Source organism: Podospora bellae-mahoneyi, chromosome 4, assembly GCF_035222275.1.
Source record: "Podospora bellae-mahoneyi strain CBS 112042 chromosome 4, whole genome shotgun sequence".
Lineage (NCBI taxonomy): Eukaryota > Fungi > Ascomycota > Sordariomycetes > Sordariales > Podosporaceae > Podospora > Podospora bellae-mahoneyi.
This window is the reverse complement of record NC_085883.1, coordinates 481,829-502,566: the sequence shown is the minus strand read 5'-3', so window position 1 is coordinate 502,566 and position 20,738 is coordinate 481,829. Positions and strand designations below refer to the sequence as shown.

General features: G+C 51.1%; 6 protein-coding genes across 6 annotated transcripts; 4 read left to right on the top strand and 2 right to left on the bottom strand.

The window, feature by feature from the left end:
* Window positions 1–999: 999 nt before the first annotated feature.
* QC761_401220 (uncharacterized protein) lies at window positions 1,000–4,243 on the top strand. The gene is made up of 6 exons (XM_062878409.1): window positions 1,000–2,261; window positions 2,319–2,630; window positions 2,705–3,240; window positions 3,296–3,617; window positions 3,668–3,807; window positions 3,873–4,243. The coding sequence occupies exons 1-6, from the start codon at window positions 2,087–2,089 to the stop codon at window positions 4,056–4,058; spliced, it is 1,671 nt and encodes a 556-aa protein (XP_062731837.1). The 5' UTR covers window positions 1,000–2,086; the 3' UTR covers window positions 4,059–4,243.
* Window positions 4,244–4,707: 464 nt separating this feature from the next.
* QC761_401215 (uncharacterized protein) lies at window positions 4,708–6,921 on the bottom strand (the record flags this gene model as incomplete). The annotated part of the gene is made up of 1 exon (XM_062878408.1): window positions 4,708–6,921. One exon carries the CDS (start codon window positions 6,919–6,921, stop codon window positions 4,708–4,710), a length of 2,214 nt encoding a protein of 737 aa, XP_062731836.1.
* A 479-nt stretch (window positions 6,922–7,400) lies between these two features.
* On the bottom strand, window positions 7,401–10,541 carry QC761_401210 (uncharacterized protein; the record flags this gene model as incomplete). The annotated part of the gene is made up of 1 exon (XM_062878407.1): window positions 7,401–10,541. The coding sequence occupies one exon, from the start codon at window positions 10,539–10,541 to the stop codon at window positions 7,401–7,403; it is 3,141 nt and encodes a 1,046-aa protein (XP_062731835.1).
* Window positions 10,542–11,765: 1,224 nt separating this feature from the next.
* QC761_401205 (uncharacterized protein) lies at window positions 11,766–12,569 on the top strand (the record flags this gene model as incomplete). Its single annotated transcript, XM_062878406.1, has 1 exon — window positions 11,766–12,569. The coding sequence occupies one exon, from the start codon at window positions 11,766–11,768 to the stop codon at window positions 12,567–12,569; it is 804 nt and encodes a 267-aa protein (XP_062731834.1).
* A 582-nt stretch (window positions 12,570–13,151) lies between these two features.
* Window positions 13,152–13,982, top strand: QC761_401200 (uncharacterized protein; the record flags this gene model as incomplete). Its single annotated transcript, XM_062878405.1, has 1 exon — window positions 13,152–13,982. The coding sequence occupies one exon, from the start codon at window positions 13,152–13,154 to the stop codon at window positions 13,980–13,982; it is 831 nt and encodes a 276-aa protein (XP_062731833.1).
* A 1,188-nt stretch (window positions 13,983–15,170) lies between these two features.
* HNWD1 (HET, NACHT and WD40-domain containing NOD-like receptor 1) lies at window positions 15,171–19,483 on the top strand (the record flags this gene model as incomplete). The annotated part of the gene is made up of 2 exons (XM_062878404.1): window positions 15,171–17,414; window positions 17,471–19,483. 2 exons carry the CDS (start codon window positions 15,171–15,173, stop codon window positions 19,481–19,483), a joined length of 4,257 nt encoding a protein of 1,418 aa, XP_062731832.1.
* Window positions 19,484–20,738: the final 1,255 nt, after the last annotated feature.

Sequence of the window (20,738 nt, the reverse complement as noted above, 5' to 3'; positions counted from 1 at the left end):
ATTGTCCCAACCCACCATGATGGCATACCTAGAAGCCTGCCCAATAACAGTCGATAACGCGGAAAACAGCCTCTGAATTCCTTCTAGACGGGTCAGGGGCCACAGGAAAACCAGGAAAACCGACTCTTGGGTCTCTTGACATGCTGGAGAACCAGCCAGGTACCCTGTATGTCAAGTTCGTAAAAGGTCTAAACAACTATAATGAGAGTAGAAAACAAAAATAAAACACCAGCAAACCCTGGGCACGCAAGATACAACGCTTCAGCAGGGGCCCTACCCACTGCACCAAAACAGAAAACTAAGCTTAGTGACGGGAGGCTTGCAAAGCCCCGAGCGAGGGTGGCGTTTTTTTTGGTGCCCTCAAAAGGGCACCTAAACAACTATAGGGATTAACATTGATATTTGATTCTCAACTTCAAGGCTTCAATGGCAAGGTTTAGTAACAAGAGGATAGACTTGGTTGTTGAGATGCGTTATCTAGGATATACGACGAAGAGGGCGAAACCTGTAGATTGTATATCCACCAAGCCACTAAATACCCTCACGAATGACCTGGGGGCAAAGACCCTACTTTCTCTTATTCTCCCCAAGTAATATCTGATCATATCTAGCTCCTCACCATCTGTGCCGCCATGTCCTTCTCGCTTGGTTATTCGGTTTCCCCATCTCGGAACCAACTTTCTCAGCCTCATATCCTGCAGTATTAGTCTCTCTCCTCCACAAACAATCAAACGTCTTCCAAGGTCGAGACCCTACACACAGACCAACGCTGTTCGTCAGGGTCCATCCGCCCACGTCGCCCCGCATCGGAAGAGGCCATGAGGGAACCTTCAGGGGTGGCACGTGAGAGGAGCTAACCCCCAACAGGAAGCGTCCTTAGGTAACACCGCCGGCCATGATTGGACACCAAATCTCAAAGCAGAATGCGGCCGGGCGCGTATCTCGCCCGGTGCAGCTTCGTCCTCTCACTTGCATGACCGTACACTATCTTCTCACAACATACAGGACAGACTCCATCTTCACTGCACTCTTCCCGCGGTGGATTCCTTCTCCAGACGGACGATATGGAGCCTTTTTCATCACATCTGATAGTGCAGAAAGGAAACTATCCGTGAGTTAGCCAATGATGCCTGTCAAGTGTTTGGTGCTCGACTCGCTGACCCCCGCATTCCGGGCCTCATCGGCACCGGACCGTTGCATTCAAGATCAGGGTCAAGCGACAAGCCAAGGGAAGCCAATGCGCATTGTTATCAAACAAAGAGTGTCGTGCGTCCAAGTCTCGAGATAAGGAAACAAGAAGGATATTAAAAACACAATCGACAGTAGTTGTATAATCGAGATGCAGTTTCGTCAAGATCGACATATGACGATAGCCTGCCTGCGTCACCTTCATTGAACGAATCAAACAGAAAAGGGGGGAACCATCCGAAAGCACAGCAAGCCTGGAATTCGCCAATGCAGAGATGACAGGATATTCCGGACCATTTCTGGACCAATGAGTGGTGATGGGTGAGGTCTGGGAAGAGATTCTGCATGTCCCAGGTAGCATGCAGCACTCGCTGATAAGGTGAGGTCGACGGCGTTCCCCGCACTTGTCTTGGGTGTGTCTCTGCCGCTAAGCGCAGGAGCAAGACCGGAAAGGAGCACCTTGATGGGTTGGAGAAGATAAAATGAATGAAAGAAATACGTCTGGCGATATCCAGCATAAAAAGAAATCGCAGAAATGGCGGATATACGCCCTCAAAAGAGGGACGAAGAGAAACAAATTTTGAACAGATCGTGACATGCTCGCCGGTTCCGGATCGGCTCGCAAAAGCAATGTCTCTGATGCTGCCCGCTTGCTGCTGCAGGAAACATGGGAGGGGTGGGTGCAGCGCTACGGCATGCCGAATTTGGGGGTAGCAGCGCATCGTCCAGGGCTGGAAAAGGTATGAGATGAGAGGTCTGGCCTGACTGACCTCCCCCTCAATACCAAGTTTTTGCCACCGCGTGTAAGTGAATACGTGAAAACTCTGAGGCCCTGCTGTTTTTTGACCCAAACTAAAGGAGACGGAATACGCACTTGGAAGCCATTAACCCACTAGATATGCACACTGAACAACAACAACACCAACCCATCATGGGCGACCCCGAGATGGAACAGACAGATGAGACAACATCTCTCCTCACCACACAACAGAAGCCAGGATATGTGACATTTCCAGAATCCCACCATGAAGACTCATGGCGGCCTTCCGCGGGCTTCTGGTGGATCGAGACAGGTACGCAAGGTTGGTGAAGACGAAAAAGAATGTCCCAGCTAACCGCTATTTGACCAGCTCTATGGGCAAATGTCTTTCTCTCTGGCTTCGATGGGACTATCACCGCCTCAACATATGCCGCCATCAGCTCCGACTTCGGTGCAGCCAACAATGCCGCCTGGCTAACGACTTCGTACCTCATCACCAGTACAGCCTTCCAGCCTCTCTACGGCCGCTTCTCTGATATGTTTGGGCGGCGAATCTGCTTCTTCATCTCCACCCTGACCTTCATGATTGGGTGTTTTGGCTGTTCCATGGCGCAGACAATTTTGACACTAGATATCATGAGGGCTGTGACAGGCTTTGGCGGCGGTGGGCTGATCACAATGGGTGAGTCTGTGCCCCTTTCTCAGACGCTCGAGCGGTCGTGCACCCCGAGACACAGTTACTGACGTTATCTCCAGCAACTGTCATCAACTCCGACATGATCCCCTTCAAACAGCGCGGCATGTACCAGGCCATGCAAAATATCCTCGTTGGTTTTGGCGCAGTCTTGGGCGCTTCGCTCGGAGGCTCGATCACTCAAGCCATTGGCTGGAGATGGTGCTTTCTGCTGCAGGTTCCAGTCTCTTTCTTCGCCCTCGTGGTAGGTTATTTCGTGTTGGAGAATCCTGCCTGCATGGTTCCTCAACTAATCCCTCTCTCCACCACACAACGTGTTCGCTCGGCGATCAAAAGGCTGGATTTGTCGGGCTCGCTGTTTCTGGTGGGTGGACTGCTCCTCCAGCTTCTGGGCTTGACGCTTGGCGGCAACGAGTACCCATGGGCTAGCTTTCCAGTGATCTCTTCGCTGGTCGGAAGTACCGTACTATTGTTCCTGTTCGTGGAAGTCGAAGCCAACACCAAGGCCATCCCCATGATCCCACTTCGCATGTTGAAGGGTTGGCAGCCGATCGCGGTTCAACTGACCAACATATTCTCCGGCATGGCCTCGTATGCTGTGAGTCCTCATCTTCCCCGAATATCTGGCACACTTGCTGACGCTCGCCCAACAGTACATGTTTATGGTCCCATTGTATTTCCAGGCTGTTCGTGGTGATTCTCCATCGGCGGCCGGTCTCCGGCTTATGATCCCGGCACTCGCGACCCCAGTTGGAGGTGTTGTTGCCGGGTGGTCGATGCAGCGCGGTATTAAGCTCTCGTACAACGTTCGGCTGGGCACGGCCATGATGCTCATCGGGAATCTTCTTGCCGTGTCGATGGGCACGACGGGGGCTCGGTGGAAGGAGTTCTTCTACTTGATACCTGCTAATCTGGGTCTTGGTCTGACCAACCCCAGCGTTCTGTTTAGCTTCATCTCTTTCTGGGAGCACAGAGGTAAGAAATACTACAAGGCTGAAGCGGATTAAGTTGCTAACCGTCCACAGAACAAGCTGTTGCCACCTCTACGGTGTATCTGATTCGGTCCATGGGGACCATTTATGGCGTGACTGTCACGGCTGCCATCGTACAGAACATGTTGTTGGCGGGCCTTCCCGGCGCTCTTGGTGACAACCCCAGTGAAGAGGTTCGTATTTGGTGTTCCCGACGTTGGTTTGATGCAGGTAACTGACAAGTGATGTGGTGGCACAGCTGGTTGAGAGGCTGCGCAAGTCGCTGTTCGCTATTGGGGAGCTGTCCCCCACACAACAACTGGCCGTCAGGGCATTGTACTGTGACGCCCTGAGAATAGCCTTTGCGGCTTCGAGCGGCTTCGCGTTGCTCGCGTTTGCCTTTTCGTGGGCGCATAGAACGGGATCGATGCAGAAAAAGGCGTAATGGCGATCCGTGTCGGTTTTGGGCGTTGACGGCGTTTAGAGGCTATAGGTGACGTCTTGGCTGCTCGATTGGTGGTGGTCATGCCGGCGTGTACATACATACATCAAAAGATAGAACAAATAGAAAAGATGGTATCGACCAAGGAAGAGTGTGAGGCAACGCCACTACCCTCCATGATTGCGGCAGATGATGGCATATTTGGGGAGAAGGAAGACAACAGGGAGAAGAGCGTCGGTGCCGGTCGGGCAATGGCGTCGTTCCTCCCTCCCTGGCGTCCCAATCGTCAGCCCTCCTCAAAATTGCGTGCGCGCTTGTTGCACCCCCGCTCATGGCGTGCGACTGCCCAACAACACCTTCCAATTTGATGTTGAGATAAGGCATTGACGCTCTGATTAAGTCTCTTATCTCACTCTGATTAAGTCTAATATGTCAAAAACGATGTGAATTGTGGGGGCAGAAAGATCAACATCGAGCAGTTAACATGACCAGCCGAACCCTAACCCTGTCTGTCTCACCATGTTTACCCCCTGAGTTCACCCCTGAAGCAAACATGGAATATACAATGACCCTGATAAATACAAAAGTAAAATTGAAGATCTGTATCAAATTTTACAACATTTTACTATCAACGCCAATAAACCAACAGCGCTTAAAACTTCGAGTCGGGATCCTCCTTTACCAAATCGTTCCGATCGAAATCCGCCCCAACATCCGTCTCCCACAACTTGGCAAAGAAATCCTCCATATACTTGCACCTTGCACCACAAGTATGATATGCTCCCAGATCCATCCCAAACCTCGGATCCATCCAGCTGTCCCAGTAACAAAAGTAACTGCTCGTCCTCTGGCTCCCCGCCTTCTGCGTCGTCTTGTACATCTGCATCGCGAACCAAATCCCATCCCACCCCTCCCACCCATCCTGCTTTGTTAGTCTCGTCTTGTTCAAATCTGCACCCGCATACAACCTGTGCCGCACCCACGTTTCGACTTTCCACTCAACATGTAAGTAATCCAACCTCTGGAGAATAGGTGCCCAACTGTTAAAATCCAAAATGCGCGTTGACGGGCCGCTGGGGTAGTGGTAACAGGGTATATCATTCATCCTGGCGAGCACCTCCCTCAAATTGGAGTTGATCTTGAAGTCGTGCGCAAGGTTGATCTTCCTCACCGCAAGCCCAAAGTCTGCCGGCAAGAAATGTAACGGATCAAGAAAGTGCTCCCAGTTGACCTTGATCTCAAACGTGTTGATCCCGTAGAAAATTCTAAAGGTCTCGAGATGGATCGTCTTGGAGGTAAACATGATCTGGTTGTCACACGGCGGGATGTCCACGCCTACTGTGATCAACGGCGCGCCGGCACCAAGCTTGATCAGCCTGGCATGACAGGTCAAGAGCTCCTTGTAGATCAAGAAGCGGATGTCATACGGGAACGCCATGATGAAGTTCTCTCCGCCGTGTCTCCGGAACCGGCCGCTAAAGATATGCCCGGCGCCAAACCTGATTCTTTTGACGTGGCCAGTTCGGTGGAGGTCTGGTTTGTTGTAGTAGAGGTTCAATACTCCCGACGCGGTGTCCTCTTCGATGACAAACGACTGGCGCTTGCGTTGGGCCCAGTCAGGGCTTGGGGCTTTGTATTGGTAGGAGGCTGCCAGGTTCGCATTGCCGGTCATGCGCCGGAGGGTAGGGTTTCTGGATGGTCCTGGTTGGCTAGAGCTGGCAGAGGAAGAGGGGATTGCTGGTGCATATCCTCCGGCAGAGGCTCTGTTCCTGCTGGCTTGGGGAGAGTGCCGGTTGATTCCCTGGTTCACGAGCGGACGATACGGGTGACAGGTTCTTCCACTGCTCGTGCTCCGGTCCGGTGTGCGTTGGCTTTGAAGTTGTTGCTGCTCCGTCCCAGTCCGGGTCAGCTCGTCGTCTACCTGCTGCTGGCTTCTCTCAGTTTGGCTGTCCTTTAAGCCCAGCCTGTCCTTCGCCTTCTGCCACAACCTCAGCATCTTGGCCGATGGCGGGGGCGCATCATCAACCACCATTGGCTCCTGGTCAATGGGAGCGTCCCAGTCAATCTGCGGGAACTGGACAGGCACACGAGGAGGGTCAGGTCTGGCAGAGGTCTCCGGCTGCCAGTCTAAATCCATCCGGTTGACATACATGCCTCCAAACACGCTAGTCAATTGACTGACCTTCTCGCGTTCTTCGCGAGCCTTTACCAAAAGGGCCTGCCTGTCCAAAATCCCCGCGGTATTTCTTGTACCCGTAGGTCTCAAAATCTTTCTTGCTGCCCGCGCTGCAGTAGTTGACGGGTGCTCCTCCTCATCCGAGTCCTGTCTCTCTTTATCCATATCATCATCATGGATCCATTGCGTTGGCGTAGCTGGTGCGGCCGTACCACCCCGAGGGAGCGAGGTAGGGTCTTCGTATGTCTGTCTGCCAGCCTCATCCACACGTCGTCTGTTGGCACGAGGTGCAAGGGGCGTCGAGCCCGGTTCCCTTTGTCGTTTATTGCCAGCGGCAATAGCCTGCTCCTCGGATGTGTGAGGTGGTGGGTCAGTCGAGGACCTGGGAGTGATACCAACACCAACGATAGGGAGGTTAGGCGTCTGCCTCGAAAACAGCCTTGGATTCGCAGGTGGCCTGTACCGTACTGGTCTACCCTGGCGACTGTTGTAGGTCGGCGAGCTGTCAGGGTCGTAACTATCAGCTGGAATTCCGGAGGGTCGCTTCCCAGTCGGTCGGCGACGCCTTTCGGCCGCCGGCTTCTGATCCTTGGGGGTCGTATCAATGTCATCTGGATTCTTTTCACGCCATCCCGATGTCGACTCTGTGGACCCGAACTTTCCGGATTGATGTGCTGGAGTCTCACGCATTTTCACTTCGATGTCTCAACTCAATATCACTTGTCCGTTGATGACTGAATGTATCTTACATGGTGTTTGAGGGTTGAGAATAAACAATGGTTGGATTTATTAGAGATAAGAAAGCATTAACGTGGAGTTGGTAGTGAACAAAGAGCCGGTGTTTTTGTTGGAGCTTCTCGACCTCTAGCTACACAAAGGGAGACGAGTTCAAGCGTCTGCATTCAGACTCGGCCTCAAAGAAGCTCACAGTCACAAAGGGTGGGGCAGCTCAATTGTTAACAACAGAGCTGGAATGAAGTCTTGCGATATCAATCAAAACACAGAAAACTCTGTTGCGAGACAAAGAGCAATTGCAACTCGCACCAGCGCGCACGGTTGTGCATTTTGGGAAGGGCACAGAGTCCGTTTTGCTTCAAGCATGTCATGTCAATATTGACCTTGCACTCAGGGGTAAAGCTCAGGAATTAAGCTCAGGGGTAAACCAACCCTCACATCCACAACCCTCCCACCCCCATCCTACTCCTCCACCCCCACTTCCCCCTTCTCTCCCCCCCCATAACCTCCGTCGCATCCACCCACCTCGTCTCCCCCGGCCCCAGATAACTATCCTGCACCACCCCCCTAACATCAACCACAATCTTCTCCAAGTACACCTCTGGCGAATTCACCCTCCAAACAACCTCGTGCCTCCCTTCCCCCACCTCCCCTAAATTAACCTTTTTTGTCCACACCTGATCAGCCACGTGCGGCAACCACTCAGGCGGTATATCCCCCGCATGCGGATTCTTGACATAATCCCCCAACACCCTCTGAAACCTCGCCGGCTGATCATCCAACGTGAGCGAGAACTCCATCTTGAGCCTCGGGTCGGTGTCCAACCCTGCGTTGATAAACACCGTTGCAGTAACATTGTGTTTCACGCTCGGGGGGCTGTCAGAAAATAAATAGATGGGATATACAGCCTTCACTTCTTTCGCCTTGGGAACATCTCCCCTAGCAGACAAGAAAGGCCGGAGGGCAAGAGAGCCGGTGTTTGATCTCGTGCCTAGGTTGGAAATAGCCAGGAAGTGAATGTCGGAGGTGTTTGGGGTGGAGAAGTTAGGGGAGAAATGAGGGGCCTCGATGGAGATGTAACCCCCTGATGACTCTGGGTATCCCTCAAACGTGTTTGGGGGAACAAAGTTCAGGACCGGAAGCCGGATTTGATCAAAATAGGGGTATCGCGCCGGTGTCGAGCGGACTCCGATGAGAACTGTTTTGTTAAACTCAACAGGGACTTTTGACCAGTCGGGGATGGAAAAGACGATTTTGTCGTCTGGATGGGTCGAGTTCAACGTGCCGCCTGTAGGGGTGATGTGCAGCCAGTCTTCCTCCCAAGGGTCAAGAGTCCAGTTGAGAGGGACGCGATGATCGCCTCTGTGGAAAACCTCCACTATCCTCTCCTGTAGTGCGGCAAAGGGGTCAAGTTGGGGGAGTAGAGGTGCAAAGTTGGTGGTGGGCATGCTGGCGTCGACTGACTCGGCCCAGCGGCCTTGTTCAGCAGGGGAAGAGGAACCTTCGGCGTAGAGACCGAGGTTGCCGAGAGAGAATTGCATGTTTTGTCGGATTTGGACATAGGAGAGGTTGGAAAGAATGTCTCTTGATGGGTTGGCCCACATTTTGGGTTCTTCGACTGCGTCGTAGACCGCTTGGGACATCATGTCCGCCCACTTTCCGTCGAGCATGTTGTCCCATTCTTCTATGAGGTCAAAGGAGGTTTCGAAGTGCTCCAGAACGCTGGAAGCAAGGAGGTTGGCCGAGTTTCTTCTTTCGCGAGCATATCGAAGGTTGAAGGCTGTCTTGATGGCCACCGAGACAAATGTTGCCCCTGAGAGGACCGGTTGACCGACCAGTTGAAAGAATGCGGGTTTAGTCTCAGCCGGGAGAAGTGCAGTGACATTGTTGACGCGACTCGCCAAGTAGTCCCAGCGTGAGAGGACCCGTTCGGCTTCGTGATAAGCAGTGGTTGAAAACGTAGCCGGGTCAATGTGCTCATATCGACGCATCCCAACTAGACGAGAGTGCTCCATAAGAATATCGCCAATCTCCTCTGCGTGTTCAGGGCCAAACTCCCTGGCGGCATACTGAACCAGGTATTGTGGGATGCTGTCAAACGAAATGCTCGACGCATCCCAAGCTAGGTCCATAGCCAGGTTCAGCGGTAACTCCATTGGTTTAATGTCACCCACATTCATGATCCAAATCCTATTTGCACCTCTCAAGTGAGAGTGCAACAGCTCCTTGTACACCTTGCCTAGGTTGTTGGTGTTATGCCACTTGTAAGACCTCGGCAAACCGACATACTCAAAGTGGAAGTACACTCCAGTCCCACCTGGCCGCTCGGTTTCGTTCCCGGTTGGAAGACGGTAAACATTCCCCTGGTTGTCATCTGGAAACAATAGCGTAATATCACCATCCGGATCCAAACCAGCGTCATAGTACGAGGCTACCTCTTTGTACAGCGCCCACACCTGGTTGACAGCCGTCTCAGACCCATGAAACTTCTTGATGATCCCCCGCTGAACCTTGAACACATCCTTGAGCATCTCGATTGCGTTCTGGGTATTCGCCGCCTCATCTCCCAGACCCCTCATCCCAATGGTGAAGTAAGACTCATTCTTGCCAGCACGGGCGATACCCTCCTCAAAGAACTTGGTCACATTGGCCTTGTTCTTGGACCAATCCCACGGGCCTCTCTCCGTCTCGTTCCACTCGTTGGTAGCCATTTGCATCGGCTCGTGATGAGCGGTAGAAATAACGATTCCATAATCATCCGCCAGCTGCTGGTTTCCAGGGTCATCGATAAAAAAGATATTTCCCGGCGGTGGCGTCCATGATTTCCACATTGCTGGCCAGAGGTAGTTGGCCTTCAGACGAAGCAAAAGATCAAATACACGGGCGTAAAATTCCGTGTCGAGAGGATATCGCGTAGCGTTGTGTTGACGGGCCCACCACGTGTTCAGCGCCGGCTCTTCATCGTTGATGAAAAGCCCCCTGTATCTGACGGTTGGTTCGCCATGAACTGTCGTTTTGTTGAGGGCAAAGATTTGGGAATGTTTCTGGGCAGGCACATCGGCAAACCAATGGTATGGCGACTGCCCTGATTGCTCTGCGAGCGTGTGGATCCCGAATATGACACCTCTCTTGTCGCTTCCCGCAATGACAAGCGCAGGTCTGCTGCCAGAAAGCCGAACCGTGGTTGTCTTGAAAGTCTCCCATTTCCCCTGAATATCCGACACGTTGATGACGCCTTGAGATGACAGGTCGCGGATCAATGTCGAATTGACCGAGCCGGCGATGATGAATGGGCCCCGGTTTGCCTCGCTCGAGATGCTGGCGAAGGTCGCGTTGGCTACAGACCTGGTTATTCCAGTGATTTGCTCAAGATCCTTCGCCAGACTGTTGGCCGCAATATGAACGCCAATCGGATCATCCTCAGAGACAAGAATCGGAGCACTGGCGATATCGAGTTGTGCGCTTGCCGCCGCCGCATCAGCATCGACCTCAAACGAAACAATTCGCTCCTCAAGCAACGCAACACAGCCAAGAGAGAGGCTGGCAGCAGCCCAAGCCCAAATCAAGAGCCGCATGGTGTTGAACAGAAACTGCGCCGGAGAAATCAAGTCCCATCGTTGGTCCCAACGTATCTGTTTATGGCTATATACATTGATCTACGGCTGGCCTCGACTCACCTGCCAAGGTGTAGCAGTTTGCCAAGAATTGACACTGATGGAAGGTCAACAGTTTGCCGGCGGGGTACCTCGTTAAGAAACCTTGGTCGTGACGGGTATGTGGTTGGAATTTGAGTTGCACCGGCACTGTCAGTCGGCTAATGTGCACTGGTTAATTGGGCCATCCATGGTTGGACACACACAGCCGGGACGACTGCATGGGGACCTGGTGGCGGGATCGAAAGCTGTCGCGATAGATGAATGATGCAAGGGGCAGGAATTAAGCCAATGTTCTTCTAGAGCGTAGCAGGAGAGCTACCTAATTTGGGGCGTACAGCTCTGGACAGTGGTGATGATATTCACGGTCAGTCTTCCTGTTCAATGTTTGGTATTGAGCCAGGGGAGGAATAGATACACCAACATCGGCTTTGGGGCCAACAGCTTGATAATATAGGCAACCTCAAGGCGTAATTCCCCAAATATCGGCGATAAGCGAATGCTACTAACCAAATGCTGAGCCTATTTTGGTAACTTATGGCTTTCCGAGAGGCACAGTCTCCGCGCCGCAAGGCGCTCATACGTATACGACGGGCCGCCACGCCACATCCGGCCTCAGTATGTCATAAGATGGGCAGCCATTGGTGAAGATGGGCATTCTGATCCTTGAACTCCACAGTTCAAGGTCTGGTTCCCCGTCACCGCAGTGGGCAAGACAAGAAGAAGGGGTTGGTTGCACTATTTACAGAAGCGTTTGGCCTTGCTGGCTTCACCGTATGGATTCAAATGTCACCGTGTTGGCTTGCCGTCTAGGCCAAGATCCTCAACGCCGTGAGAATGGTGATGTTCAGTCTAGGCTGTCCGTTGGTCAACGCGTCGTGATATGAGCCGAGATGTGGTCAGGCTTGTTACAGACCGGGCTGTTGGCCACTTCAGTAATGTCTGGTGGTCCAGATGATCAGCTACCTTAGGTATCTATCTACTGGATAAAAACTTGTATTAATACACCTCGTTCCTCTGTCCAAAATGAAACCGACCATCTCCAGCCCAAACATACATTCAGCATCGTTGATCGAAGTTTCCCGCATTATCATTATCTCTCGCTTACCCATCGTTATCTCCAACCCCTTTCCAACATCAAGAACCATGTCTCGTCGCTCATCCAGCTCTTCCACCCACTCTCAGGCTCAGGCTCCCCGTCCCTCTACCAGCTCCGGCCGGCCGGCTTCCAGTCAAGGTACCGCCAACCGTGGCTCTTCTGTGGCACCTTCTAGCAGTTCCCGCCCTCCCTCAAGAGACTCTGCTGCTCGCCCTCCCTCCAGAGACTCTAACGGGGCCCGTCCTCCTTCTAGAGACTCCGCACCCCGTGCACCGTCAAGACCTGGCTCACGTGGAAGCTCTTCCGTTGAGCTTGACATGAGAGTTCGGCGTCAGCTACACCGCGTCGGGTGGGGAAGCAACACTACTGGGCACCAGGGGCTCTTCCTTCCCGATGAGGACGGGAGCCCGCAGGGCAGGCTGTACCACATCAGCATCCTGCCTGGTGGATCCAGCGGAACCAAGGCCAAAACAAACTACGCAGTCAACGAGGAAATCTACGTGTTGACAAACACCAGGGCCAGGTCTGCATTCCCGATCAATGGCGCCATCGTCAACAACCAGCAGGTCAGGCGCGCCACAGAAGAGGTTTTCAACCGCAGCGGCGATTACCATCAGCTCTTCAATAACTGCCAGCATTTCTGCTTGGAGAGCATCATTTATATGAATCAGCTGTGGCCCGAGGATGTCACCGCCGAAGCCATCAGTCATATTCGCGATGATCGCCCGACGCCTCTGACTAGGATGACGACCGCCATGGGGCGGCACAGGGCTGCGCCTCCGCCGGCTCCGGCTCCCGGCCCAAGCCGACGGGATAGCGGCCGCTCAAACAGTCGCTTTTCCATCAACTGAGTAGTATCAGGAGAAGCAATGGCACTTTGATTGATGGGGGCGTTGTTCTTTGACATGGAGAATTGGCAATGGCGGTAGATGGCGTTTGGAGTTTTGGTTGTTTGTTGAATACACGTACCATAACATCTCTGTTGGTTAGAAATCACAGACTACTAGATAGACATCAAAAGTTCTGTTGCGCTGCGCGCTGACAGCAATTCTTTGGACAAAACATCGGATCTGTGCCCTTACTGTTTTTTTGCCGGGAACGTGGAGGCTTGCTTGAGCCACAATATAAATCCTCTCTCGTTCAACCGTCATATCGTTTCCAGTAAGTGGCAGGTAGTATTACGGCGAAGAGGCCCAGGGCGAAGACTGGCGATGCACTGCGCCATAACCCTTACCCTACCTAGTGTGTGGCCCAGCAGAAAAATGTGGGGTGAGGGAGCGATGTCGTGAAACAAACCAACAGCCAACGACAACGACTGCTCCATAAATGCAACCCGACAATCATAAAAGAGTGAACCAAAACATACATTGTCTTCGATCACCAAATACTCCACGTTATCTCTCTCATCGTAACTCCCTAATAAACCCGAAAATATGGCCAACCCAACAGTCGACCCCAAAGATGAGCTGCCCAACCTCAAAACGATGGGCTACGTGGACGCAGTCAAGGGAAACGAAATCTACAACTTTTTCGGCAACCGCGTCATCAAAACCACTACCCCGTCCGGTGTAGCTCTAGCCGTCAAAGTCAAGCCTCCAAAGGGATTTGATCGTTCCGAGGCCGACATGATGCAATACGCTGCTACCAATGGTATCCTAGCTCCCAACGTCCGTGGCGTCTACGACGTGATTGCCCACAGACTTCTCGCCCGTGTAATGGTCAGCGAGCTGGTTCCTGGCGTTAGCCTTGATCAGGCCTGGCATGACTTGACTCCCGGCGAACAATCGAGTATCAAAGAGCAACTGCGCACCCAACTTACCCGCATGCGCGCCTGCAAACAACCCTTCATTGGTCGCTTGGATCGGCAACCAGCCCAGAACCTCTACGACTCGATTGGCACCACCAAGCTGGGGCCGTTTGACAGCGAGGAGCAATTCGATGAGTGGTGTCTCGCCCGGGTGAACGGGAATGCACTCACTAAGTGGAAATGGAAAAGATTTGTGGAAAAGGAACGCCGCGCTTCGTCTGGGAGTTTTGTTCTGACGCATGGAGATCTGACACCGAGGAATATCATGGTCAAGGATGGCCAAATAACTGGGATTATCGACTGGGAAAGGAGTGGCTTTTATCCTGAGTATGCTGAGTATGCCTTTGCCATGAAGCTTTGTCACTCGCATGAGGAGTGGTGGATCCCGGTCTTGAAGGAGCTGCTCCAGCCGTGCTCGAAGGAGAGGCTTGAGTTTACGGGGTTGATTGAGAAATAAGGGATAGTGGTTACTACCTAAGATAGGTACCGAGACATACTGACTACTACATAAGTGACTACAATATCAATAATTTCCATCATGCCTTCTCCCTGTCGCCGTAAGCCACTTTGCTAGACACATCTTTGCGTACCTATTTATCCCCGAAGAAAGCACACCCAGACTGTCATTTCCAGGAAAATCTGATGCAGATTTCGAAAGACATACTGCCAAAAACTGAGGAAGATTTCTCTCCCCATCTTCTACATTCACACCCTCAGTCTTCCAATGAACCTGAAACATGTAAGCTCCGACAGAAAATAAAAATCGAAAATAAAACGGGCGGTAAAAAATATAGGTACTTCGGTACATCGAGGGTGTATTTCCAAGCTCTCAGGCGGAATGATGATGAAGTATAACTCTTTGTATATCTGGATATTTACCACTCCGATCTTTGAAGCCGAAATCCAGATCATATGTGTGCTATCGCGAGGAATGCGTTTTGCTAAGGATTCAGCTGAAAAGACTGGATCACGTGTGGATGTCCGTGCGCGTTTGTGCTGGACTTGGCTCATCACTGCGGCACAGCCCAGGCACTCACCTCAGGTATATAGTCGTTTGCTTTCTCTGGCCTAGCCACAAATCTCGGGTATTGGGATCTTTGATGTCGGGGTGATATACTATAGTCCTGTAAGATCTAGACAGCTTTCGGGATACCGGCGGTAAGGGGCTGAGAAGCTGAGGTGTAAGAGAACGAAACGATGGGGCAAAACGACGGCCTCCAAGGGACATCTTCATGCAGTCTGCGCAGTTGCCGCCAACCAATTGGGCGCCAACGTCAGCAAAATGCCCGATGTGCGGGGTTGTCGACCTTTGGACACAGCAACAATCGAACCTACCGAATTTTGCACTACGCTTCTCAACAATCACTCGGGGCAAGTAATTCTTGTCTATGTCTGAGAGCTTATCCTAATTTCAGCTACTGATTTGTTGAGCCTACTAGTTCCGTCCGTCTCCCGCGCACCTGCTCGGCTTTTCCCGCTGTCGAATAGTCATACGGGCAAATAACAGATTCCTTTTTGACTGCAAAGGCCTAGGACATATTCGTGTTTCCACCGCTAAACACGTAAGGCAGCCAAAGAAGCCTCGCAAAACCTTATATAACCCATTCTCTATACTACGAGAGCTAAGCTCGGCGGTTTTTCGACAATGCGCCTCCTGAAACGCAATAATACCGGCGATATCAGTTTGACGGGTGACATTCCCGACGACCAGGTCCCACCGTATGCGATACTTTCGCACACATGGGGCGACGAAGAGGTCAGCTTTGAGGATATAACGGACGGTACACGCAAGAACAAAAGAGGCTACTCTAAGATCCAGTTTTGCGGAGACCAAGCCGGACGTGATGGACTAAAATTCTTCTGGATCGACACATGCTGCATCAACAAATCCGACTGCGATGAGTTTCAGGAGGCTCTCAACTCCATGTTCCGATGGTACCGCAATGCGGCCAGATGTTATGTCTATCTCACAGACGTCTCAACCTACCAACAGGACGCCAACAGCAATCCCGATTGGGAATTAGCTTTTCGGAAATCTAGATGGTTCACTCGTGGGTGGACCCTCCAAGAGCTTATTGCGCCAACAGTTGTTGAATTCTTCTCCGAAGACCGCAAGCGCCTAGGAGACAAGAAGTCTCTCGCACAGCATATTCACAACACAACTGGCATTCCTCTAGGAGCTCTACAAGCCAATAAATTGTCCGATTTCAGCTTTGACGTACGCATGTCGTGGATTAAACACCGCAGCACGACGCGCGAAGAAGACAGGGCTTACTGTCTATTCGGCATCTTTAACGTACAAATGCGGCTTCTATACGGCGAAGGAGAAGAAAGAGCATTTGAGCGGCTGCGAGAGGAAATTAGCAAGCATGATTGCTGTCTGTCCAGTCTGCATTCTACCGACTCGCGCCTTGACAAGAAGCGCATCGAGGAGGCAAAGGGTGGGCTACTTAATGACGCTTACCGCTGGGTTTTCGACACCCCCGACTTCCGCGGTTGGCATGACCAGTCAGAGAGCCGCCTTCTCTGGATTAAAGGAGATCCCGGCAAGGGCAAGACCATGTTGCTCTGCGGCATCATCAACGAGCTGGAGGGTGCCATTGTTGCAGACGGGTACTGTCGCAACTTGGCCTATTTCTTCTGCCAAGCTACCGACTCGCGCATCAACAACGCCATTGCCGTGTTACGCGGCTTGATCTACCTTCTTGCCCACCAGCAGCCACGTCTCATCTCCCACATACGCAAATACACGGACAAGGCTAAATCGCTCTCTGACGTAAATGCGTGGTTCGTCCTTTCGGATATTTTGGGGGGGATGCTAGGAAACCCGAACTTGAAGCCAACCTACCTAGTCATCGACGCTCTGGACGAATGCATAGGTGACTTGCCAAGACTTCTTAAATTTATCGTCGGGATATCATCTACGTTTCCTTGTGTCAAGTGGGTCGTCTCTAGTCGCAACTGGCCGAACATCGAGGAGAGCCTAGAAGCCGCGGAAAAGAAGATAAGGCTCAGTCTTGAGTTGAACGAAGAGTCTATCTCCTCCGCTGTCAGCACATATATTCAGCATAAGATGGATGAACTAGCGCGGCTAAAGAGGTACGACGATAGAACAAAGAACGCTGTTCAACACCACTTGACCCGCAATGCAAACGACACATTCCTCTGGGTGGCTTTGGTCTATCAAGAACTTACGAATGTTTCACGATCGAGGGTTCTCACCAAGTTGAACACGTTCCCACCTGGTCTTGATTCTCTCTACCAACGAATGATAGATCAGGTTCGCCGCTCGGATGAGCCAGATCTCTGCAAACAAGTTCTGGCGGTCCTCTCCATTACTTACCGGCCTATCACGATACAAGAGCTAGCGGTCTTCGTGTATATACCCGAGGGCATCTCCGACGAACTGGAATTCATAACAGAGATAGTAGGACTCTGCGGCTCTTTTTTGACCCTTCGAGAAACCACTATTTATTTCGTCCACCAATCGGCAAAAGATTTCTTACTGAGAGAAGCAGCTCATGAGGTTTTTCCTTCCGGGATAAAAGATATACACCATGCCGTCTTCTTGCGATCGCTACACATTATGTCCGGAACATTACGACGTGACATCTATAGCCTTGGCGCTCCGGGATCCTCCATCGACGACGCCAAGCTACCCGACCCAGACCCGCTGGCCGCATCATGCTATGCTTGTATCTACTGGGTTGATCATCTCTGTGACTGGCAGGCGAGCGACGATAGCAAGCACCCAGATATTTTCCAAGATGGTGGTATCGTCGATAGCTTTCTGAGACAGCATTACCTCCACTGGCTTGAAGCACTTTCACTTTGTAAGAGCATGCCGCAGGGGGTACTTTCAATGGCAAACCTTGAAAGCATTCTTCAGGTAGGCTCTACCCAGTGATAGTATCATGTCATTAAATAGTTCTAACAGAAGATTAGCACAGGTCGATTACGTCTCAATTACCAAGCCTTGTCGCTGACATGCGTCGATTCGTGTTATACTGGAGATGGGTTATTGAGAATTATCCTCTTCAAGTATACGCTTCGGCACTTATATTTAGCCCCGCCCGAAGTATAACAAGAGGCTTGTTTAGGCAGGAAGAACGGAAGTGGATTGCTTTAGGGCCAATTATAGAGAATAATTGGAATGCGTGCCGGCAGACGCTCGAGGGGCATCGCGATTTCGTTTACTCGGTAGCGTTCTCGCCCAATTCGAAGTGGGTTGCGTCAGGATCACTCGACCGTACCATTAAGATTTGGGATGCGGCCACGGGATTATGTACGAAGACGCTCGAGGGCCATGGCGATTCCGTCAACTCGGTAGCGTTCTCGCCCGATTCGAAGTGGGTTGCGTCAGGATCAGCCGACTACACCAAGATCTGGGAGGCGGCCACGGGGTCATGTACGCAAACGCTCGAGGGGCATGGCGATTCCGTCAGGTCGGTAGCGTTCTCGCCCGATTCGAAGTGGGTTGCGTCAGGATCAAGCAACGGTACCATCAAGATTTGGGATGTTGCCACGGGATCATGTACGCAGACGGTCGAGGGCCATAGCAATTCCGTCAACTCGGTAGCGTTCTCGCCCGATTCGAAGTGGGTTGCGTCAGGATCAGACGACCGTACCATCAAGATTTGGGATGCGGCCACGGGATCATGTATGCAGATACTCGAGGGCCATGGCAATTGGGTCTACTCGGTAGCGTTCTCGCCCGATTCGAAGTGGGTTGCGTCAGGATCAAACGACCGTACTATCAAGATTTGGGATGCGGCCGCGGGATCATGTACGCAGACGCTCGAGGGCCATAACCATTCCGTCTACTCGGTAGCGTTCTCGCCCGATTCGAAGTGGGTTGCGTCAGGATCACTCGATAATACCATTAAGATCTGGGAGACGGCCATGGGATCATGTACGCAGACGCTCGAGGGCCATGGCAATTGGGTCTACTCGGTAGCGTTCTCGCCCGATTCGAAGTGGGTTGCGTCAGGATCACTCGATGGTACCATCAAGATTTGGGATACGGCTAGGGAATCATGTACGCAGATACTCGAGGGCCATCGCTCTCTCGTCGACTCGGTAGCGTTCTCGCCCAATTCGAAGTGGGTTGCGTCAGGATCACTCGACGGTACCATCAGGATTTGGGATGCGGCCACGGGATTATGTACGCAGACGCTCGAGGGCCATGGCGATTCCGTCAACTCGGTAGCGTTCTCGCCTGATTCGAAGCGGGTTGCGTCAGGATCACTCGACGGTACCATCAAGATTTGGGATACGGCTAGGGAATCATGTACGCAGATACTCGAGGGCCATCGCTCTCTCGTCGACTCGATAGCGTTCTCGCCGGATTCGAAGTGGGTTGCGTCAGGATCACTCGACCGTACCATCAAGATTTGGGATGCGGCCACGGAATTATGTACGCAGACGCTCGAGGGCCATAGAGATTGGGTCAGCTCGGTAGCGTTCTCGCCCAATTCGAAGTGGGTTGCGTCAGGATCATTCGACCGTACCATCAAGATTTGGGATGCGGCCACGGGATCATGTACGCAGACGCTCGAGGGCCATGAGAATTCCGTCAACTCGGTAGCGTTCTCGCCCGATTCGAAGTGGGTTGCGTCAGGATCAGACGACTATACCATCAAGATTTGGGATACGGCCACGGGATTATGTACGCAGACGCTCGAGGGCCATGCGAATTCCGTCAACTCGGTAGCGTTCTCGCCCGATTCGAAGCTGATTGCATCCGGATCAGACGATGCCAACCCCCCACATTACCACGGTAATAAAATAGGCTATGGAATAGGCTTGGCCGAGAGGTGGATTATGAGGGGCTTGGAAAACTGGCTATGGCTTCCTCTGGAATATCGGCCACAATGTTTAGCTGTAGCGGCAACAACGGTTGCTATTGGCTGTTATTCGGGGCGCGTCCTAATTATAACGTTTACGACAAACTGCTAAGCTGATCTCTCATTCTATCTCTCTCTCTTTTTATTCTATCATAGCGTGACATAGGAAGGGTGTTGGGGTCACTATTAATTTATAGCCCGTCATAATAGTCTAGATCCTTCTAGAACCCGCCTCTTTTATTAATTTAAGTACCCTGTTTCGTCCTAAAGACAGGTAACTCCACAACACTTTATAGATATATTATAAAGTTATAGCCCACTCGAACAACTCGAGATCGAGTTAGTTAGCCTAACGTAACTATAAGCGTTATAATAAACTTTATTCGGTCGTATAAAGCAGAGTTCTTACGTATAATAATACTCTTTTAACTAAATCACGAGGTAATTATATCTCAAAGAGACAGCACTAAGGTCATCACATATTTCTTAGACTACGGTACTTGGAGAAAGAAAGTTAAGCGCTAGGCTAATACTATAATATTTAGCTTTATATTTGGGGGGTTAAAGATATACTTTATAGAACGTATAAAGTTATTCCTTTATATATAGGCGACGTGGCCTTTTAGGGAAATTCTTTAAAAAAGGTAATTAAAATAATAGTTTTTCCTTTAATAACGGAGTATAGCTTATACGAAAATATTATAAAAATCTATATAACTTCCTAACTAATATTATTTAACTTATTAAAGTTACTTAATATTAACGAGTTAATATTGTCACACGGCAAAAGCTACTCACCTGCAACCACAACCAACAACACTGTCGATACCACCGCAAGGAGGGGTAACTGCAAGTTGTGAGCCTCTCGTTCAAAGTGAGGCAGGCAATCAGAGGCATGGCGGTTATCAAAGGAAGCCCACTGGCCAGCAGGATATTGAAGGACTTGGCGATGGCCTGAGGCCAACAAGGGCACGGGCCACGCGAGGGAGGATAAAATACGCGTTTAGAAACACCAAGACTATATCTCTTCTTCTTCTTTTTAGTATTACGCTCTTCGAGGCTATTAAAGATTATTAGTCGGAATTGAACTATGAGTTCCAAGCCCTAATATTATAGCCTTTATTATATATAATATTTAAATAATCGAAGACAATAACTACTATACTATAACGCTATAGTACTATCGCTATTTACCCCGCTTTCTTCCTTTATTAATATCTATTATATTATTATTAGCTCTACCCTTAAATATTATTAAAAGATTCGTTCTATTACCGTATAATCCTTAAGTTAATAACGATAAAAATTTAGACTTTACTATAGGAGAATACTCCTTTAACGCCTCGCCTACTCCGCGACCTTTTATC